At 56.1% G+C, this 21,086-nt stretch overlaps 1 protein-coding gene across 5 annotated transcripts in view; it reads right to left on the bottom strand.

The window, feature by feature from the left end:
- The window catches only part of DNAH17 (dynein axonemal heavy chain 17), a 43,120-nt gene extending 22,924 nt beyond the window's left edge, over window positions 1-20,196 (bottom strand). Inside the window, exons 1-44 of one of the 5 annotated variants that reach the window (XM_068913160.1) lie at window positions 19,752-20,196; window positions 18,994-19,187; window positions 18,720-18,912; window positions 18,548-18,647; window positions 18,384-18,469; window positions 18,095-18,220; window positions 17,614-17,769; window positions 17,447-17,536; window positions 16,990-17,157; window positions 16,639-16,755; window positions 15,623-15,891; window positions 15,297-15,492; window positions 14,862-15,008; window positions 14,379-14,487; window positions 14,059-14,162; window positions 13,808-13,948; window positions 13,274-13,417; window positions 12,830-13,012; window positions 12,410-12,664; window positions 12,104-12,273; window positions 11,566-11,788; window positions 11,331-11,447; window positions 11,087-11,173; window positions 10,593-10,745; window positions 9,525-9,773; window positions 8,483-8,605; window positions 7,876-8,223; window positions 7,703-7,794; window positions 7,386-7,512; window positions 7,005-7,157; window positions 6,432-6,557; window positions 5,914-6,021; window positions 5,639-5,770; window positions 4,987-5,147; window positions 4,756-4,912; window positions 4,223-4,327; window positions 3,534-3,691; window positions 2,665-2,803; window positions 1,936-2,163; window positions 1,585-1,722; window positions 1,103-1,235; window positions 672-799; window positions 413-561; window positions 4-286 (exon numbers count right to left, since the gene is read on the bottom strand). In XM_068913160.1, the coding sequence (XP_068769261.1) occupies window positions 4-286; window positions 413-561; window positions 672-799; window positions 1,103-1,235; window positions 1,585-1,722; window positions 1,936-2,163; window positions 2,665-2,803; window positions 3,534-3,691; window positions 4,223-4,327; window positions 4,756-4,912; window positions 4,987-5,147; window positions 5,639-5,770; window positions 5,914-6,021; window positions 6,432-6,557; window positions 7,005-7,157; window positions 7,386-7,512; window positions 7,703-7,794; window positions 7,876-8,223; window positions 8,483-8,605; window positions 9,525-9,773; window positions 10,593-10,745; window positions 11,087-11,173; window positions 11,331-11,447; window positions 11,566-11,788; window positions 12,104-12,273; window positions 12,410-12,664; window positions 12,830-13,012; window positions 13,274-13,417; window positions 13,808-13,948; window positions 14,059-14,162; window positions 14,379-14,487; window positions 14,862-15,008; window positions 15,297-15,492; window positions 15,623-15,891; window positions 16,639-16,755; window positions 16,990-17,157; window positions 17,447-17,536; window positions 17,614-17,769; window positions 18,095-18,220; window positions 18,384-18,469; window positions 18,548-18,647; window positions 18,720-18,912; window positions 18,994-19,187; window positions 19,752-20,093 (7,107 nt within the window). In that variant the 5' untranslated portion in view covers window positions 20,094-20,196. Of the gene's footprint in view, window positions 1-3; window positions 287-412; window positions 562-671; window positions 800-1,102; window positions 1,236-1,584; window positions 1,723-1,935; window positions 2,164-2,664; window positions 2,804-3,533; window positions 3,692-4,222; window positions 4,328-4,755; window positions 4,913-4,986; window positions 5,148-5,638; window positions 5,771-5,913; window positions 6,022-6,431; window positions 6,558-7,004; window positions 7,158-7,385; window positions 7,513-7,702; window positions 7,795-7,875; window positions 8,224-8,482; window positions 8,606-9,524; window positions 9,774-10,592; window positions 10,746-11,086; window positions 11,174-11,330; window positions 11,448-11,565; window positions 11,789-12,103; window positions 12,274-12,409; window positions 12,665-12,829; window positions 13,013-13,273; window positions 13,418-13,807; window positions 13,949-14,058; window positions 14,163-14,378; window positions 14,488-14,861; window positions 15,025-15,296; window positions 15,493-15,622; window positions 15,892-16,638; window positions 16,756-16,989; window positions 17,158-17,446; window positions 17,537-17,613; window positions 17,770-18,094; window positions 18,221-18,383; window positions 18,470-18,547; window positions 18,648-18,719; window positions 18,913-18,993; window positions 19,188-19,751 lie in introns of those variants that run through there. The other 4 variants (XM_068913161.1, XM_068913162.1, XM_068913163.1 and 1 more) reach the window with 4 other exon arrangements.
- Window positions 20,197-21,086: the final 890 nt, after the last annotated feature.

Below are 21,086 nucleotides of genomic sequence, written 5' to 3' on the forward strand. Positions count from 1 at the left end.
CACCTGGTCCTGGAACATGGCCCCCCCGAAGGCCCAGGCGCAGGCGAACACGAAGTAGAGCTCGTAGAGCTCCCGGGGGGAGTCCGGCGGCGTGTGCTGCGGCGTCAGCAGGCACTCCAGCAGGTACAGCGTGGTCTGGATCACCGTGATCTCGGGCACTGGTGTGATTTTTTTGAACCCGAACTTCAGCTTGTCGAGGCACGTAGGCAGGTACTTATCAAACAGGATCATTAAATTGGCCTTCTCGGACTGCACCGTCCTCTTCTCGATCCAGCTGGTGACGACGCTGCAAAGGGGGACGGAGCGGGCTGCAGGTCAGGGTGCCAGCGGGTGCTCGTCCTGGTCCCAGCCCTGGCCCCAGTCCCAGCCCTGGTCCCAGTCCCGGTCCCGGCACGGCACGGCGTGGACTCACGGGTTCCAGCCCAGGTCAGCGGGGTTGATGTAGAGGATTCCTGCGCGGGACACGGTCGCCGGCGTGGCAGTGCGCAGGTGGCTGATCTCGAAGAGCAGCCTCATGGTGGGGTTGAGGGGGATGCGCTCGTTGCTGGCCAAGGTGAGGACCTGGGGGAGGACGTGGCATGTCGAGACGCTGCAGGCTCGGGGGTGTCTGTCGGGGTGGCGTGCCGAGCACAGGAGCCAGCCCAGGTCCGCGGGGATGAGATGGCACCAACCTTATTGTCATCCATGACTGTGTTCAGGGACTCGATCCACATGGGGTCGATATCTCCGTCAAGGATGATCCACTTGGGCCCCTTATGGGTGATATTGGCCAGGTCGCGCATCATGGACGAGAACAGACCTGCCCCGTGTGGAGACACATGGTTTTTTCCTTTCTACAGCATGTTTGCCAAGAGGAATGGGACTTGGTGCTTCCCCTAAGCACATTTGTCCTCCCTTCTCTCCCCCTCCTCATACTCTATTAAAAAGCTACAGGAAAGGTCTTTTCTTGTCCTGGCAGCAAAGATGCAGCATTTCCAGAAATGCATTTCATGAAAACATTTGCCGATGCATCAGCCGCTTGCTGAAGCCTGTTATGTGCCGATTCCTATTCAGTATGAGCGACCTTCCCCGTGGCTGCAAGCCCAAGCTTGGGGTGTCTCACCGTCCTTCCACTCGCGGGTCGACGGATGAATAATCCCAAACAGCTCGTCGCAGGTTACAGCTTTTGGGTCCAGATCCACAGCAACCGGCCTCCGCTTCATGGTCTGGTAAGTCTTGTTGAGAGATTTCAGCACCTACGGGGAGGGAGGGAGGGAGGGAGGGAGGGACGGCGCTGCTGAGGGCGTCTGCAGCCAGCCAGCGTGGCCCCTGCTCCTGCCTGCCCCCAGCATCCAAGCCCAGATTGCTGCTGGGGACGCTCCAGATGGACCTGGTTCCTGGCCAGCTAGAGGGTGCGTGGTGAGTCCAGGAGCCCCGTGCAGTGTCACTGGTGTCACTTACATCACCGGCTCCGTTCCTCACCCATGGGGAGGTTGCCTGCCTCCTGCATGAGCGCAACCTGCAGAGCACTGTGGGGATGCCCCAAACCTGCTGCCACCCCGTTGCACCAGCACTGCCGGGTTTGAGGCTCGACATCATCTCTACCTGGGACTTGCCGCAGCCAGCATTGCCGATGACAAACACCGAGTGCCTGACTTGCAGCAGCTCCTCCAGCTGCACCACCTTCAGCACGAAGCTCTCCTCCGCCTGCAGCTTCAGCTCGAGCATGGACTGCTTAATGACCTGTTGGGGAGAGCAGGTGCTGAGCAGGCCAAAGATCACCACCACGGCCTCAGCAAGGACCGCAGAGACAAGCTGCACTGAATGGACCAGCGACCAGGCAGCTGCCTCTGCTCCAGCCTGGTTCTTGGTCCAAGTATCTCCATCCCAGCCTCTCCCATGCTACTCAGAGCTATGTGGTACAGGGAGACCTAAGAGTCCTGCCCACGCTCACACCTTCTCAAAGTTCAGGTCCCGCTTCCTGGGGACGTCCAGAGCTGGGAAGAGGTCTCCAATCAGACCCATGAACACGGGCAAGTCATCTGTCACAATCTTGGGGATGTTAAAGTCTCGTAAAGCTCTCATCAGGACTTGGTCCTCAGCACGGCCGGGGTCCCCTCTCTTCAAGGAGCCTGCTACCACCAGCACAGACTTGATGGCCCGCAAACCCCAGTCGTAATGGTCCTGGCGAACAGGCGGCAAAATGTTAGAATTTCATTTTGGTGAAAGAGAAATGCTTTAAACAAAAATACAGAAGAATACCCCTGCTATTGCCCCAAACCCAGGTTGTCCACAGTGCCCAGCAGAGTCATCTTAAAGTGGGCTTATTTACAAGACAAACCCTATTCAGCCAAGAGATGAATGGCAGTCTGTCTTGTTTCCTGGGAAGCACATTTTTATTTGCTTGTAAATCACTTATGCTGAGATGACTAACATCTGGATGCTCTCATTTTAATAGGCTATATTCTGTTCTATTTTTGAATGCCTTTATTTCTTCCAGAAGGCAGAAATATGCCATATGATACGCCAGCATGGAAGTGGAATTTCTCCAACCATAGACCCTGAGCTATGCAGAATGCAAGCCAACATGTTGCTACCAGCTGAGAGGGTTTTAAACTCTCTATCGAGTTCTAAATTCAGATTAACTGTTTCATCTTAAAGAACCATGCAATAGTGCTAACTTACCTGTTTAGACAGTAGCTCTTTGCACAGTGTATACAGAGTAATAAACTTTCTTGCTAGAAGCTTAGCATCAATAAAACCTTCTGCAACAAGCATGATTTCACAGATAAGTTCAAAATCTGGGACGACCATGGCACAGGGTCTGGAGAAGAGCAGTGAAGGGATAGTAGGGTCTGTGCACACGCAGCTGTGTGCTGCCTCACCCTCCCGCAGGTGGGTAAGAATCTGCATTTGGGTTTTCTGTACAAATCCTTCAGTACTATTAGCATCAGAGCATCAGACAATAATTAGTCTGGATGGGATCTCTGGAGGTGTCCTGCATGGAGCTACCTCCTGCTCCAAGCAGGGCTCATTTCAAAGCCAGGTCAGGTCACTCTGAGCCTCTTCCAGTTGAGCTTTGAGTTTCTCCGAGGACAGAAATCCCACAGCCTCCCTGGGCAACCCCTTCCAGTATTTGACCACCTTTGTGGGGAATTTTTCTCCCTTATTCTCAGCTGGATTTTTATTTTGCTGCAGCTTGTCCCAGGTGTCTCTGGTCCTTTCACAGGACACCTCCAAGGAAAGCCTGGCTCTGTCCTATCTGCAAGCCCCCATCAGGTGGCTGAGAATGGCAATGAGATGCCCAGAGTATCCTCCTCTCCAGGCGGAGCAGAGGCTCTCCCAGCCTCTGGGCATCCTAGCAGCTTTGAGCACGACTGTTGCCGGGGTGCCAAGGTCTTTCCTACACTAGGGCTGCCAGTACACACAAATATTCTCATTTGCATGAGCAAAGGCTTATTTCATGCTCTGGGATGTAACACACAAGCGTTACACCAGGAGTAAAACACTGTAAAGATTGCTAGTTAAGTGGTGACTCATCTGCCTATGGGTACCTGAACAGAGCTTTTAAATTCTCAGGCAGTTCTGTCCGTCCTGCATAGCCAGGATTCATCGTGATGAACAGCCCGACTGATGGTATCAGAGCTATCATCTCGCCAAGAAAATTGAACTTTTTCTTTTTGGCACGAATTGCATCTTGAACGCATTTCACCTAGGCAGGCGAGCAGAGGCATTAGTGGGGACGGCCCCATGCATCCCTCAGCTTGCCCCCACCAACCGCCCGCAGAAAACCAGCCTGGGGGGGGGGTCACTTGTGCCACAGGCAATGCTAAAAACAGGACTCGGAGCTCAGCTTAGCAAGCTGAGGGGCTCAGAAAAGCTGTCCTTAAACTGCTTGCTCCCAGGCATTGTGACACCGTGGCACCAGGGGTTGCACGCGCTGGAGGGAGGATGAGGAGGAGACAGGGATGGGAGGCAGCCAGAGCCGCGGTGCTGCCACCGTGCTTGCCGTGACTCACTGCCCTTAAACATGCCCAAACCCTCTGTATTGCTGCACTTCCCCTAGGTCGCCTTCCCCTAGGGAATAATAGCTGCAAACAGACCCTCTGATGGTCAGATTTTAACCTGAAACAGTGCTTGGCATTCGGTACACGAATCAGGGCGATCAGGGTGGGAAGTCTGAGGGCACAGCTATATCACTGGTCTGATAGGCAGAATAGCTGTCTGCTGAGAAAACCCCTACCTGCACAGCGATCACGGACAAAACCTCCACCGAAATGCGGTTGAATTCGTCGAAGCAGCCCCAGGCGCCAGTCTGAGCAAGCCCTTTGTAGATATTGCCGCAGGACTGCAGAGTGAAGCATAGGGACACGCTTTAGACACGTGCAGCTTTTACACGGAGGCTGCAAGATGGGAATTTGTTAGAAAAGCTCAATTATTAGGAACTGTTCTTGCTTTTATGTTTTTCCCAAAGGGAAAGCCGGGTAGCGTTACGGCCACCCCAGACTCGCACAGGGAAGGCGGCTCGCTGGGAGCCGCAGTGGGCTGCACCCGGCTGGAGTGAACGCAGGTCTCCTGCCGCCACCGGCTGGGCAGAGGGGACATCCCACCCACCAGGTGTGGTTTATGGCACCAGCTTCCAGGCCCGATTTCAGGGCATGCAGCCTAACGTGGGGAGTGGGTGCAAACTCCAGCAGTGCCTCCGGGGAGGGGGTTTCCCCAGTCCCAGCGGTCGCCCCACGGCTCTCCTCCCGGCGCCGCCATCCTGGGCTCTACCTTGTAGTCCATCTGCTCGGAGCAGTTGAAGACATAAACCATCATGCCCACGGCACGGCCCAGGTCCTTGGTGGTCTCCGTTTTCCCGGTGCCGGCGGGGCCGGCAGGGGCCCCCCCCATGATGAGGTGCAGGGACTGCGTCAGGGTGATGTAGCACCTGTGGGAGCGGGGTCGGGCTCAGCGGGCGCCAGCCCCAGCCCCGGTGGGAGGAGACGGGGAGCCGAGCCCTACCGGTCGGTCAGCGGGGTGATGACCAGCCGCGGGGTGTTGCCCAGGTACTCGTAGGAGTACTGCAGCTGCGCGTCGCAGATGTTGGCGTAGCAGTGCTTCTGCTCCTCGTCCCAGCGGTGCCGCAGCTGGGACTGCCACGTGAACGCCTGCGAGCTCTCCACCTGCAGAGCGAGGCCGCTGCGGAGCCGGCGGGGGACCCCGCTGCCGTCCGCCCGCGGGGCCCCGGCAGGCTACCGAGCTCCCAGAAACGCATCAGGGTGGCTTGCAGCTTCCTCACGTGCAGGAAGTGTGCAGACGGTCAAAATGCAGTGCTTGCACGGGCTCAGCCCGCCGCTGCCTCCTGGTCGGCTCCTGCCAGCGCATCTGCCCGGCGCCAGCTCCCACCGAGCGGGGCAGAAACTAGGGAAGCTGCTCCTTCACCTGGCTTTGCCTCTGTCTCAAAAATACGTTCCCCCCCCCCCCACCAAGGTAGTGCCTTGGTGCACAGTCCTGCACAGAACTCACAGGCAGCTTTAGGTAGTGAACCGCTGCCGTGACTCCATCAGCACCTTTCCTTGAGCTATCCATGTTAATAATAATAATATAACAGGAAAAACTCTGCTCAGGAGTGCTAAGAAACAAAGCAATGAAAATAAGTCCTTGTAACGCCTACCTTTGCAAGGATCATTTTGGCCACAACGTCTCTGGCATGTACATCTATGGTACAGATCGTCATGATCTTCATTCTGTCTCCTGCAGTTAAGTTTCCAAGGAGTAGTGAAATGAGTGCATTCAGCTGATTAATCTGAAGAAGGAAAGAAACAATTAACACAGAAAAAATGACTCTACACTTTGCCTAACTTTCTGTGAACCACCCCCAGACCGAGTCTGATAAGAGCGGAGAGGGGCCTGCAGCAAGGCTACAAGTCAGCACTGTGGGATGCAAACCTGCTTTTTGTTATAATCTTTAATTGCATTTTCATATCCTTCCTCCAGTCTTGAAAAGGCAATGCCAACTTCTGTAGTCCACCAGATCTGAGTGCACGTCAGAGCGATCTGCAAGAAATCGCACGGAGAAAATGTGGCTGAGGGCAGGCGCCTACGGCTCCCCGTTCTCTGTGCTCCTCTCTCTCTCTGACGTCAGGTCAGAATTTTATGGGGGTTATTTACTAATTGTGCTCTTAGTCGGAATTTTACAGGGAACAAACTTTAACAATTCAGCATTAATGTGCAGTATCTGATTTCCCACACCCCGTGGTGCATTGCAGACCGCATAGGAAGCACCCTGATACCCAACATTACGGGGTACCTATTCCCCCATTATGGGCAAATTTTCTCCTGGGCGAACCGTGCTATGAGCAGCATCCCAGGGTTTCTGCACCACGTCTGCGATCCGCCTGGGCGCTGTCTCTGTCCGGCTCACTGAGCCCGCCGGTCCCCAGCGTCACGTGCTGGTGGCACTGTACCTGTGCTGGGTAGTCGAACACCCACTGCTCCCGCGGTTTCTCCTCGTAGGTCACCACCGCCTCGGGGATGAGGTGCTGGAGCGTAGAGCACATCCTCTCCAGCACGCGGTTTAGCCAGACCTCCACCTAGGGACAGTCACACCCAGCAAACTTAGTCTTTCACAGCAGTTTTCTGTTCTTGTGGTGGATGCTCTAGCTTTTCCCTGTGCTATGGAAAATGCTGCTGGAAAGACCTTGGCATGCAGCTCCACAGGACACTTCAAATTGCAGCACATATAGCATATGGTCTGAGGGTGAACAAAAGAGAGTAGAAGACCATACTGCAGCCGCCTGAGTGGCTGCAAGGCTGGATTGTTCTTATATTACTCTTACGCTGCTGCAGGTCTGCTGTATGGTTGTAACGTGGAACCCATTTCTAGGGCTTTTTGGCTGAAAGGCGTCATGATCACATTTTCAAGCTGGTGCTTGAAAGCAAGACTGTTATTACAGAACAAGCAAAAGACTTGTCTCCAGCCTTAAACTGTGCACATTGCTACTCCCTGCACGCACAGACTTCCACGAGACATTGCTGACCTGGCCAGACAAGTCGCATTCTTTGTCCAAATCCACATACTCCTCCTCCTTACTGAACATCCCCAGGCCAATCTTCAGCGGCTTGTTGTCTGGGCTCATTTTGAACTTCAGTTTAGCAAGACTATCGAACAGCTTCGACAGATGACGGGACACCTGAAAACAGGCAAGACAGCAGAGTCAGGAGTTGCTGATTCAGTGCCAAGGCGTATTTTACAGTTCTGATTAGGCCTTTTTTACTCTTACACTGTTGCATCCCTGATAACCAGTGTACCAGGAATTATGTTTCGTCTGTCAGGATGAAAAGTGTTTTAAAACCACCATAATGAAGTTAGCACATAAGAGACAAAGGACGTGCCTCCATGCTTTACATTCAAACCATACCTCAGCAGGCTCATTTCCATTAGATAAAATGTCAAGCAGGTCTGCAGAAGAAATAAAGTAAAATCTGGGAAAAGCCAAACGTTTCGTCTCTAGGTATTCAGCCAAAGCCTTCTCACAAAGCGCCAATCTAACAGAAAACAAGAAAGAAAAGCTACAGTTAAAAAAAAAAAATCATTATTTTTCACTCCTTGTAAAGTAACCGTCACCTTGAGGAAGACGTCACTTTGTCTGCTAGGGGAATTAAGCTCTTCTTTTGGCCTTTGAACTGGCAGTGGAAGTTTCTCCATAATGCTTCATCGGGATGACTCAAACCTCACCTTTTCTGCAAGGCTTCTAACTTGTCATAGAGACCGGGTTTATTTGTTGCTTCAATTACATTGGGAGTTTTTACTGCATCCGCCATTAATTCCTGCAAGAGAAAAAAAGATTCAGTTAAGTCTAAACCACCAGTGAGTTCTTGAGGGGGTCCAGGAAGGGGTAGGTTACTCACTTTGAAATCTTTATCGATAGAGTCAAAACGCTTGGAGTCTTCTGGTAGCTGATTGCGAATGTCTTCAGAGCCGATGAAGATGCTCTCGAGGTGACTCCATGTTCGCTGCACCTCGAACCAGATGCTTATGACAGAGTCAGTGGTAGATAGCTTCTGTTGCCAGCTTGACACCTCCTGCAGGAAGAAAGCTAGGTACTTGGAAGTCATCAGGTTCTGCAGCTGCACTTGGTTGTCTTCCAGCGTCTCGATGAGAGTTTCATCTGACTTGAGAAGCATGGTGCCAGTCCTGGTGTGGGGCTCGTGCTCGAACTGCATTGTTGACCAGGTAACATCCAGGGCCTTCAGCACCTGCGGACAGAACACGAGCAGAAATGAGCTGAGCTCTGCAGCTATCAAGGGGGGGAAATCCTACAGAAACCCCTCCAGAAAGGCAAGCTGAGCAATATGAGCGCTTCCTCTGGAGCATGCGCTCCGTGGGAGCCAGCCTCTGTGTGGGGCCTTCAGTCCCCCCAAGCAGAAACACAGGAGCTGAAAGTTGTAGAGCAGTTTCAGAGCTTGGGCTTATCTGCAGTAAAGGTGGGTACAAACCAGGCCATGCTTGCCGTACCTTCTCCATGCCCGACTCTTTCACGGCTTTGTCCACGATGCCGCGAACCTCATCCTCAAACTTGTGTAGGTTCAGCTGCAGCAGATCAGCGAGGGTCGTGTCCTCGGACATGGTGAAGTTCACCTGGAGCAGAAGCGGTGGGGTAGGGGGCACTGACCATGCTGCAGAGAGGCAGCCCGACAGCTCACCCAGGCAAGCTCTCTCATTAACATTGGTGTTTATAGAGCCTACACAAATATTTGTGTAGGGCCACCTCTTAAATATGATTTCCACGTCCATTCATTTTTAAAGCCTAATTTCTTTAGCCTGCAAGTCCACCTGGGTCATGGGACTTTTGTGACTGCTCTGTAAGAACAAGAGGAGCGATTGTGTACAAGTGCTGATGGCTGCGTATGCCGGCACACGGGCTCGGAGAATCCCCTGTTCCCATCTCCTCGCGGCTCCCAGCTCGAGCTGGGAGCTGGAGTTTGCAACTGCTTGCAGCCATGCACCCACTGGCTGAGCTCTCCACAACAGTCTCATATGCTTTGGGGAACGTGAAGAGGTCCCGCTTCAATACCTCTGCCAAGAACCAAGTGATTTCATGGCTAGAACTGAAAAGACAGCATTTATCTGAAAGGTCAGAAAATGCAGGGTCAAGGCTGACAGCTCAGAGCTAGCTCCGCTCCCTCACGCCGTTTCCTATTTACCTAATAAATTGATAATTAACAAACATGCAGTATTTTCCAGTACAGCACAAAAGGTTTCTTGGGCCGGTTCCTTAAAAGCTCGGAACCAGGAAGAAGCAGGGTAGCTGTATCTGGATAATTGCTCCTTCTAGGTGCTGAGCACAGAACATCTGGGGATGGTCATTTTGGGTACCAGAGCTGTGAAGGACCCTTCCGGGCACCACCTCAGTTACTAGGTGCTTCCTGGAGGCTGGAAAACTTGGGAACTGCCTGGGTCAGGCTGCCAAGAGCCCTGCAGGCCGGGGCCAGGGCTGGGGCTGGGAGGGAGGGTGGCAGGACTTTCCAGGCTGGGAACAGCGTGGGGGCTGGAGCACCTTAGCTGCCTGCATGAGCTCGTGCCAGTGCCGGTCCCTGATGGCCGGGTTCTGCAGCTCGTTCACTGCGCGCAGGGACGTGATCATGTTCTTCACACTGTTGTCCAGCCCTGTGAATGCATCCCAGCTTCTCATCTCCTTATCCAAGCTCCGAATGTCTTTAGCAAACTTCTTAGAGTCGATATCCATCTGCTCAACATTAATATCCTTCCATCTGGTGGTCTTCCAGTCATCGATGCTTGTGTTGACCTGAATTTGGGGATGCATTTTTCTTAGGCCGTGAAATTACCAGGAGCGCTTATCAGCACTCCCCCCACTGCACAAAGAGCTGCATAATTACTGCCAGCACACCCGGTGTGCCCACCATGCCAAAAACACCCACGCTACCCAGTGTACTCCCGTGCACTCGCCATGCTAAAACCACCCACGCTACCCAGTGCACTCGGTGCACCTGCCACACCAAAAACACCCATGCTACCCAGTGTACCTGGTGCACCCGCCACGCCTGAAACACCCATGCTACCCAGTGCCAGCACACTTGATGCACCCATTATGCCAAAAACACGTACACCACCCAGCGCACCTGGTGTACCCACCACACCAAACACACCTGCACCACCCACCACCAACACACCCGGTGCACCCATCATGGTACCCAGCACACTTGGTGCACCCGCCACACCAACAGACAAATGCTACCCAGCTGGCAAATTATTAAATGCTCATCTCTCATGGCAATGAGGCTCTCAGCGGAACTACAACTTGGCATCTCAGCTAACCCACGGTGCCCATGCCTGCCAACAGCAGCTTGCTTTCCAGCGAAGGCTTGGAGGCAGCACTGGCTGCCCTGCCCTGGCCCAGGAGCCCTGTGCACCCTGCAGCTGTGGGCTACAGCAGACGCTACTGTCAGTCACCATCTGGAGACACAGGGCTGTTTTCCACAGCAACAGGAATTTCAAATCCCTAAGGACTGGCACAGCACACCCAAGAGGCTCCTTTTGCACATCCCCGTGCTCCAGTCTGCTCCTGCTCTCCGCGTTGGGCTGGCTCACAGACCCTAGCACGTACCAGGACGATCATGTCCCAGAGCTCCTTGAGCAAACACACTTCCTTATGGCAGGCTTTGAGCTGTTTGTAGTCGGGGACGGACACTTCAAACAGCCCTGCCGATGTGGACAGGGCTGCCATGTCGCTCTCCAGGGCGGCGATGCTTTTCTGTTGCTAGAGGGAGAAAAAGAGAGACCCTCCGCTCTGGCCGTGCCGGGGTGGGAAGCGCATCCCAGGTGCACTGCCAGCAACCACGTGCCGGGAGAGCCCTTCCTGCCCCGCGATGGCGCCTTCCTTTGGCATTCGCTGCAGTGCAGCAGGGGACCGGGAAAGCCACTGCTGCAGGGCCAGGTCCCCCCGGTGCACTGGGAGCAGGAAACGGGCTGGCTGCCAGTCTCCGTCCCCCGTCCAGCTGCACCCCATGCTGCGGGGACGCACACCGCCACGTCGGTGCTGCCCTCCACGGTGGGGACGGCTGGGCCCAGCCCTCTCCTATGTGTCCTTGCCTCTGTTACCTTGTTCAGGGACTTGTACGGGTCCGGGTCAGTGTAGGAAAAGGGGGCGTTTTCCCGGAACTTCTCCCTGAATACCTGCTGCCGGACCTGGGAGGGGACAGAGGTGCTGGTGGGGCAGCAGCCGGGCACCGTGCAGAGCAGGAAGTCGCCGGCAGAGCAGAGGGCTCTGCTGAGGCCGAGGAGCCTCAGCGAAGAGCAGACGGGCTCCTCCTGCCACCCCCTTCCCCGGACCCAAACCGGGCACCTCGAACTGCCGGCATTTCCTGCGGAGGATGTTGACCTCATTGGCTTGCAGAGGCGCCACGTTCTGCTTCACCTGGAAGGAGAGCTTCTTGGTGTTGTTCCACTGCTCGGGGAGGTCCTGCAGCAGGGATAGCGGTCAGCCCCAGGCATGCCATGTGGCTGCTGGCCAGCACCACGGCTGCTGCCGGGCCGCAGGCACCCGCGCCCAGCCCCGACCCGCGCCCAGCACCACCCACTTGGAGCTGCTGGTAGATTTCCTCGGGCATCTCCTCTCCGTACGTCTTCAGCAGCGCGATCGTTTCCTTCAGGGGCTCGAACATGCTGTCTGTAGTCGCCTGCCTGTCTTTGACCCTCATCAAGTGTCCCATCACCTCCACCAGCCCGTCATAATCTCCCTCTTTAAGAGGTTTAGTCAAGCCAGCATTTGCTTCTTTCATGAAATTTTCTAGCTCCTGGAGACTGAAAGACAGAGGATTGGGGAGTTCACATGACCAGGCGTCAGTGCAAAGGAATAAGCCAAAGCCTGGTTGCTAACAACAGCCCCTATGAACGCTAGAGAAATGGCTTGCACAAGCTCGTGGTCGGGGGCTGGCACTGCTGGGTACATCCCCCCGGGGTTCACCGTGTTGGAGGTGCCCAGGGCCCTTCTTCCAGATCCCTGTGCTGAAGATTTCAAGGCACAAGATAACCTGCTCCAACCTGTTCCTTCGCTACGCTGGATGCGGCACCGTCTTTGCATCACCCAGCCAAAGGCTATGGCAGGAGCTGCTCTACCTGGTGGTGACATGGTCGCTGAGGTGCTGCTTGAACATGAGGCTCCAGCGCTTGACAATGTTGAGGAGCGCCTGCTTGAAGGGGCGGCAGTCACTCTGCAGCCAGCCGTCGAAGACCTTGGTGTTCTCAAACCTGGACACCTCCTCGTACAGCTTCTCATAGCAGTCGATCTGGGGATCAGAGCTTGTAACAACCCACGGCTGGGGCTGCCCAGGGCATGCTGGTGCTCTTTGCCTCCCTCCCGGTCTGCACGGATGCATCTCCCATCCCCGGGTGCCTGCTCTGCTTCACCCAGGGGTCCCTCACCTGCTGCTGGAACTGCCCCAGCGTTGGGGGCACATGTGGCAGGTACTCCTCTGCATGCAGTTCCAGCTCGTCAGGGGTGAGGGCACGGCCAAAGGTGAGGAACCGCTGCAGGAACTCCTGGGGGTCATCCAGCCACAGGTAGGAATACGTCTCAAAGGAGGCCTCGTACTCGCTTGCTTGCTTCATGACGTTGACGACCAGGGAAGTCACCTCCTCCCGCATCTCACTGAGGTCTGCCATGTCTTCCAGGTCGGTCTGCAGAGACGAGCAGAGATATTGGGGATCAGGTCCAAAGGGGACCCGCAGCATCCTCCACCCAACAGCAGATCTGCCGCATCCTCCACCTGGCAATGGGCCTGTGGCATCCTCCACCCCACCTCCGAGTGAGCCAGGGAGAGGCCGACACCTGCAGAGACCAACCTTGTAGTTCAGCTTTCCCTCCACCAGCCGAGGGATGAATTTCGCAGACATGTAGATATCCTTGAGCAGGTTTTCCACCAGCTCGAAGAAGCTGTTGTCTTCTCCCACTTCCATCAACGGGCGGTGTCTCACTCGGTCATCGTACAGCTCCATGTGTGCCTCAAACAAGGGGGCCACGCTGGCCTGAAACACGTTGGCAAAACCTGCTTGGCTGCCATCGCCCGCCCGCCCTGGCCCCCTGTCCCACGGTCCGGCAAAGCAGGGACCCCGGCATCACTCCGATGTTTCCTACCTAAGGATCGTGCAGGGGCCACTGAGATAGGCAAGCTTGGCAACTTATTAAATGCCTGAAGAAACCAGGCAGTTTGTCCCCTGGGAGACTAACAAATGTACTGGAACATCCCTAAGCACAGGCAAATAGTCACAAGATAAACTCAAACGTACATCAGGGACCATGTTGCTGAGCAGGAACTGTAAAGATTTGTGAATAAGTTTGAAGAATCCATCTAATACCATTTCGTCTATATATTCCACGTAGTTCAGCCATTTCTGTGATGACTTATCAGCCTTAAATAGATCTGCATTTTCCTGCAAGCAGAAAAAAAGTATGCTAATATTTATCAATAAATGTCAAGCATATTACCCATTCCTGTCCAATACTTTGCAAATGAGTCCTCCCCGAGGGCAAGTCAGGGGTTTCTCCTGCGTGACCATTATACAGGCCCTTCTCTTCGTGTCAGCTGTGCAACAGCCAGCCACTGCAGCCAGATCTCACCCTGCAATCCATGGAACATATTCCATGGTCTTTTCCAGGAGTTTTGTCTCAGTAGCACTGGAGGATTGTACCCCAAATCTGAGCCCAGCACTCACAGTTACAAACTATGTGAAAACACTAGTTCTCACAGTACTGCATGTAAATGTTATATACAATCTTCTCTTAAAACAGTTCTGATTAAAGTGTCATGGGATGTTTCTCACCATCACCATATTCTGAATCTTTACGCCTACATCCCTAATTGCAGCGTAGCGCTTGTTTAAGTGATTCGTTTTCCCATCCAAGTCCAAGAGTGCTGTCTCCTTATTGTCTTTTCTTTCAAACAAGGGACTGGCTGAGCACTCCTGCAAAAAAAGGAAGACAACACTTCTTTTCTGCACTTGGAAAATAGTAATTTGCAGGAGGAAGCTTACCAAGAATGGCATTTTTAGAATGACTAGCAAATGTATGTTACCTGCATAAGCTGGGTGATATTCGCCACATTTAACTTTGTTTTCTGAATTCTGGTCTCTAAATTATACAAGACATCTCTCATCCCTTGAATGTACTCCATGACACCTGTGGGGAAAATATATGTATAAATTTGAGGCAGATTACCTTCAAGTCAGCGAGCCTAAATCAGAGCAAGGAGAACGCAGGCACTTCAGGGCTATTTGCCACGGCAGGGACATGCTGCCTGCCCCGAGACCTGGTTCACCCACACGCACCTGGGCAGTGGAAGTCTGCATTTTGGGTGCAACCACTGCGCCAAGGGCAGGTGGGAGCCTCTCATACCTTCATGGTGCCAGAACAAGGTCTGCTCTGCCTTCTCCAGCTGGCCGTCTATGGTCTCCAGCTCCCCAGTGATCAGCGGGAACTCCACTGACAGCACCGTCAGCCGGATCTGGGAAGCAAAAGCCGCTGCTGGTTGGTTCTGCAGGGCAGGGAGGGCACCATGCTCCCAGGCTTTGCGAAGCGCTCTTTTGGTTGCTGGTTTTACAGAGAAATCGGGACCCCCTGCTCCACCCACGCGGTGGGAGGATGCCCATGTCAAGACAGAAATCTCATCTAGCAACAGGTGCTGGCACAGCCCCCATGATGGGCAGCGCCCTGGCACGCCAGGGACGTGCCACCCTGGGCTTCTAGGACATGTGTCACAGTGGCCCTCTTCTTCCAAGGGCTCCCAGCCAGTCTGAGCCTGGCTTTTAGCAGGGCGAGCGTTCAGGGCATTGGATGGAGTTACTGCTTTTCTAGGCTACCTCCCCTTGTAGAACTTGCCTTATTGTACCAGCTGACAATGAGGTCCAGATTGTCCACAAACTTCCGGAACATTTCGTTTTGAGCAAAGAGACTCTCTGCACTGCCTGGAATATCCTTCTGATTCTGGAAGTTCAAGTATTTGACCTCCCGTAGAACTGCAATGAGCTGCAAGACATGGTGACTGGAAATAATGACTTGTTAATAAAAACTGAAACATTTCATGATAGGCTTGTAAGAAAGTCAGATTTACATTCAGAGGAGTTATTGTCAGCATTGCCCAAAGCACAGCTCCAAACCAGCGTGCAAACGCATTAAGTAACTTTGAGGATTTGGTCTCAACAAAAACAGCAAAAACCAAGAGGGAGCTGGGCTCAGGCAGCATCTGCTGCAGACATGGACTCCTATCCAGCAATTCCTCTGGCCAGGGCTGCGTGAAAGTGCATGAGCACCAACCTCTTTGCTGAAGTTCACGCTGATGAGGGATGAATCAGGATCTCTCCGTATCAAGGGCTGTTCCAGGTTAAACTGGCAATCTTGGTCAACTCTGCTTATCCATTCGGCGTAGGTCTTCTCACGGTAACCTTGCAGCAGCTGTACCATCTCTTCGTATTTCCTGGACACCAGCTGAGCTTCAGCACTGGCCATGACACTGTCCAAGTTATCATAAATAAACTAATAAAATAATATGATGGGGATGAGACCCACCCCGGGGTAGATCCTGCCTCCAGCCCCATACAGGGCTCATCTCCCATGGGCCGGTGTGGCTGAGCCTCACTTACGGGTGGTTGATGGCGAACAAGTCCTTCCTCGGACCCTCGAGCCTCTCCTGGAGCTCCAGCGCCCATTTCAGCTGCCCGGCTACTGGTGGCATGTTTTTGTTGATGGGTGGGATACCCCCCGTTGACTTTGTGGAAGCAATCTGGGCATCGTACATTATCTTTGCGTTATCCAGTTCAGTGTTAAACATTTCCAGCAGGGCTGAGTAATAGGGGGAAACCTCTGCCTTTATCAAAGGTCGTTCCAACAGCGATGAAAACATGTGCACCAACTAAAGAGAAAGAAATGTGTTAATTTTTTGTACTTCAAAGTATCCACTGGTGCAGTCTGCTGATATCGCTGATGGTCCTTCCCAAACACACGTGTAAACTGTGCTTAGCTGCAGAAAGTACACATACTCTCTGTCTCCTCTGCTTAAGCAATGAAACATTTCCGGATTTTTAAATTCCAAAGGGGTTGGCTCAGGGAACTGGTGAATTTTCTTTTTTCTCCCAGAAGCTCCTTTCCTCCACGGCCACTTTTTTTCAGTGGATCCTCCCATGTGAAAGAGCGTACAAAACTGATGAGAAACTTCAAATTGTGGACTTATTTTTTAAATGGGAGAAAACACAAGATCTTCAGTATTACCCATGGAAGAAATTGCTTAGAATTTAAAAATCATTGACCCATTAACCCTTAGGAAGTAAAGACATTTGGGTTTTATTTCAATCATCTTTTTTTGTTTCTGGCAGAAACATGGACCCATGTTCAACGAGCTCCAGCATTTACATCCTCAGGTTGCATCTTTCTGGGACTCCTGCCCTGTCCTTCTGCTTTAGCCTGCTGCTGGCCAAGAAAAAGGCTGCTCTAACTGGGACTTGCACGTTGAGGCATTTGGCCTCTCTATCAGCTTTTGGCCACCATTTGTATGTTTAACCTCAGTGCAAATTCACCTATTTCAGCTGGTTATTGCTGACCTGACATGACCTCGTCTGGACCCCTGGGGAGAGGCCATGTCGAGCCGCAGGCGCACATGTACCTTGACAGCAGATGCCATGCTGTTGCAGTCATCGAACCCTTGGCCAAAGATGGTCGTCAGGCGCCTGTCCAAATCCTGAATTTTCGTCTGGAACTCTGCAAAATCTGTATTCAATTGCTGTCAACAACAACAAAATGATTTAAGCCGTGGTAGCTTCTGCATTTTATTCCCACATCCTTCCAGAAAGGCGCTCATTTAATCTGAAAGGCACTGGGATGCTGTGATTTTTCTAAAGTGAGCGCACTTGTTGCCATGGTGACAATTTTGCATGCAGGTCTTCTGGCTCATTCTGGCAAGCAATTTTTTTTGCATTTAGCAAATGCATACATTTTCCCACTAGTGTTCACTCACCTCTTCTGCAGGATCTAAGGGATCATATTTGCAATCAGCAAAACCCTTAATGAGTTCGGAGACCTCCTCGTAGATCTGGAAGACCTGGCTGCTGAAGATGTTTCCTCTCACTCCTCCCAGTTCAACCTTCTCCAGCTTCAGAAACTCAATAGCCGTCTCGTACAGCTCCTGGCGAGCGGAAACAACCGTTGTGTGCGGTTCCTCCAAAGCACCGGCTCCAGCTCCCCCGTGCTCCAGGGCTGCCAGTGCGGGTGCCGCGTGGGGTGGCTATCACGGCAAGCTGCCAGGTGCCAGGAACGTGCTGCTGCGCTTGCAGCAAGGCGCGTGCTGGGCACGAGGTGGTGGTCACCGCGGCCGGCTGGCGCCTCTCCCTCCTGCAGCCGGGGCACATGCAGCGCTTGCTGCTGTGCGGCTGTCGGCAGCGCCAGGCAAGTCATCCGAAACGCTCTGCTGTCACCTCGATGGTCTTCAGCCGGTGCAGAAAGGTGTCCATCCTCCTGAAGACGAGGGACGGGGGGAACTCCCAGAGCTGCGGCTCCTTGTCCTCCTGGAAGCAGAGGGGCCGTTGGACAGCGGAGCCGTATGCCCAGACCCCGCGGTCCCATGCCGGCCCTCGCAGCCTACCGCGAAGAACGTGGGCATCAGCTCGGAGCAGCAAGCACTGTAGGACTGGAGGAGCCTCTCTATGGTGGCAATGCTCAGTTTGATTCCCCCTAAGGTCTCCTCTATTTCTCCTTGCAAGCCCTTCATCACTTCCTCAGGGCTCAGGAAGTTACGGGTCTAAAAAAGACAAATGCAGCAGTGGCCTTCAGCGGACAAGCGCTCCGGGCACCCTGCTATCTCCACCTGCTCTCGGGTGACTTTCCGTGACCCACATCTGCCCCAAACCCTCTCCAGCCCCATGTCGGGGCTGTGCCAGTCCCTCAGTTAAGGGGGTGTCTCTCAGTCCTCTCAGCTTCTCCCAGGTCCTGCCAGCACTCCGGCAGCAGGAAGAGGGTCTCAGCCGGGTCTGACGCCCACCCGGTGCCACCCATCGGGAGCAGGAACCAGCCCTTCTGCAGCCCCTTCCCGGGCCCCGGGCCCCGGGCCCCACCCGGGGTGGTACCATCTCGATGAGGAGGTTGCAGATCTCCTGGAGGATGACGATGACCCTGGAGGGCGTGTTGTAGTGCTGGGAGCGAGCCCACACGAGGCAGAGCGTGTAGAGCACCCGGTCGAGGCAGGGCTGCAGCTGGGGAGCGGAGCTGGGTCAGCGCCGGGGCCCTCGGCTGCATGGCGAGAGGGACAGCAGCCCCGGGGCAGGTCCGCGCCGGGACGCGGGGCTCACCGCGACCACTCCTGCTTGGACCAGGGCGGGCAGGTGGTGCCTGGCGGCTTCACCACGTATAACCTACCTGGGAGTAGTCTGTCTGCTCCATCTCCTCCAGCAGGATCTGAAGTGGCCGCAGGTAAAGGCAGATGTTGTGGGCTTCCTCCAGACCTAGGTCAGAGGAGGAACTCAGCATCGGCCGTCGGGCGGTTTCGCAGAACCGGAGGGAGGTGGGTGCCGGGGACGTACCCGCAGCCACGTCGCCGAACGCGGTCTCCAGAGCGGGCCAGTAGCAGCTGTTGGCCTTCTGCAGGATCTCGGCTATGGCGGAGACACGGGGCGAGAGCAGCTGGGAGGGAACGGCGGTGGCTCAGCACCGGGGCCGGCCGGCGCGGCGGCGCCGGGGGGCCGGGGCCGGTACCTGCTCGTTGATGCACTGCAGGTTGGCCAGCCGCGTGCTCCAGAACTCGAACTCGGCCCGGGGCAGCGGGTGCAGCCCCTCCAGCAGCGGCTGCGCCGAGTCCTTGCTCAGCATGTCCCCGACCTGGTGGGACCAGTCGATGATGATGGTCTCGATGGAGTGCAGCAGGGAGCTGTCGGCGGCCGCGGCCAGGCTGGAAGGCAGCTGGGTCACGCATCGGCGTCAGGACGGGCCTCGTGCCGCCTCGGTGCGCGACGGTGCCCTGAGCGCCCACCTGTCCAGGATGGTGCTGGAGCCAGCCAGGCTGTCCAGGTGCTCCGGCAGCGGGAGCAAGGGCTTCCCCTTGATCTTCCCGCCCATCACAAACATCTCGTTCTTCAGCCGGTGGGCTTGTCGCACCACGTCGTCCACCACCACCTGGGGCCACCCCGCCACGTTCTCCTTGCTCAGGAACAGCGGGTAAACGACCTGGGGCAGAGGGATCGTCAGGGCGCTCCGGCCGGCATGGGTGCCCCGGGACCGCAGCTCCTGCGGCCGCGAGGGGACAACGCGTGGCAGCCGCGACCAGCGCATCGGCCCTGCCCGAGCGCCAACGGCTCCGACGGCCTCGGATGAGTTTTGCGACAGTCGACGTGGCTCCTGCAAGCCCGGCTCCTGGAAGCAGCGCTGCCAGGAGACTCTCCTCTTGCATCCTGCAAACAGGCTCCAGCTTTCGTGGTTCGGGAAGCACCGGGGAGCGGTGCAGCGAGTGTGCACCGAGGGATCGCGGGCTGGAGCACAGACACAACCCTCCAGCACCGAGGCAGAGGAACCGCACGGCTCCGGGGCCTGACTCACGACTTTTGGTATTGGGTGGACAATACCATAAGCAGGAATATTTTTTTGGGAAGCTTGAGAGAAATCAACTCAACCGTTTCCCAGCTGTGGGGCACCGGGCAGGGGAAATCACCCTCCGCGCAGTGGAAACCGCACGGAGGGAGCGATCCGGCTGCCCCAGGGAGGGCGCTGGGCTGGCCCCGGCGCGGGACCCACCTCCTCCACCACGGCGATGAGCTGCTCCACCGGCGCGGGGCTGATGTCGCCCACCAGCAGCCCAGCTTCGTAGTTGTCCCGGGTGATGTTCTCCCGCTTCCTCTTGACGAAGTAGACGCCTTTGCCCTTGAGGGCGGCCGGGAAGCAGACGGTGGGCAGCAGCTGCCCGGCGGGGTTCAGCGCCAGCACCAGCTCCAGCGCCTCCGGCTTCTCGAAGAACTCGGTCAGGGCGGCCGCCGCCTCCTCGCTGCCCATGAACTTGGGCCACTTGTCCGGCTTCAGCCGCAGCAGCGGCGTGGCGAAGCTCTCCATGAAGTCGTGCCGCTTGTCCGGCGCCGCCATCCTGCCCGGGCCGCGCCGGCTGCGCTCCGGGCCGCGCGCTCTGCCGGGCGGCAGGGGAGGGACGCGGAGGCGTCGCTCAGCCCGCAGCAACGGCGCCGGCTGCACCCTCCTCCCAGCCCGGCCCGTCTCCCCTCTCTCCGTGCGCTGCAGCCTCGGAGGGAGCCGGCTGGACCACTCCTGCGCAGCTCCGTGGCCCCCCAGCCTGCCCCACGGCCCCCAGCCCCATCACCCCCAGCCTGCCCCACGGCCCCAGCCTGCTCCATCGCCCCCAGCCCGCCCCATGGCCCCCAGCCCCATCGCCCCCAGCCTGCCCCCCAGCCCCCAGCCCCATCACCCCCAGCCCCATTGCCCCCAGCCTGCCCCCCAGCCCCCAGCCCCATCACCCCCAGCCCCATTGCCCCCAGCCTGCCCCCCAGCCCCCAGCCCCATCACCCCCAGCCTGCCCCATCACCCCCAGCCCCACTGCCGCCAGCCCACCCCACAGCCCCCAGCCCCATCGCCTCCAGCCTGCTCCATCGCCCCCAGCCTGCCCCATTGCCCCCACCCCCATCGCCCCCAGCCTGTCCCATGGCCCCCAGCCCCATCACCCCCAGCCCCATCGCCCCCAGCCTGCCCCCCAGCCCCATCACCCCCAGCCCCATTGCCCCCAGCCTGCCCCCCAGCTCCCAGCCCCATCACCCCCAGCCCCATTGCCCCCAGCCTGCCCCCCAGCCCCCAGCCCCATCACCCCCAGCCCCATTGCCCCCAGCCTGCCCCAACCCCCCCTTCACCTGCCCCATCACCCCCAACCCCATCACCCCCAGACCTCCACAGGCACCCACCGCCGGCCGCAGCTCAACCGCCTCCGGCCGCAGCCCAACCGCCGCAGAACCGCGGTGCAACCGCCGCAGGGGGCAGAGCTCCGGCCCCCGCCTGCCGCCAGGGCTCGATGCCGTCTCTGCCCCGCTCCCGGCACCAGCTGCCCCTAGGCTCCCACTCACCTTTCGACCACGA

This window comes from Struthio camelus, chromosome 19 (genome assembly GCF_040807025.1).
Source record: "Struthio camelus isolate bStrCam1 chromosome 19, bStrCam1.hap1, whole genome shotgun sequence".
NCBI classification, from domain to species: Eukaryota; Metazoa; Chordata; class Aves; order Struthioniformes; family Struthionidae; genus Struthio; species Struthio camelus.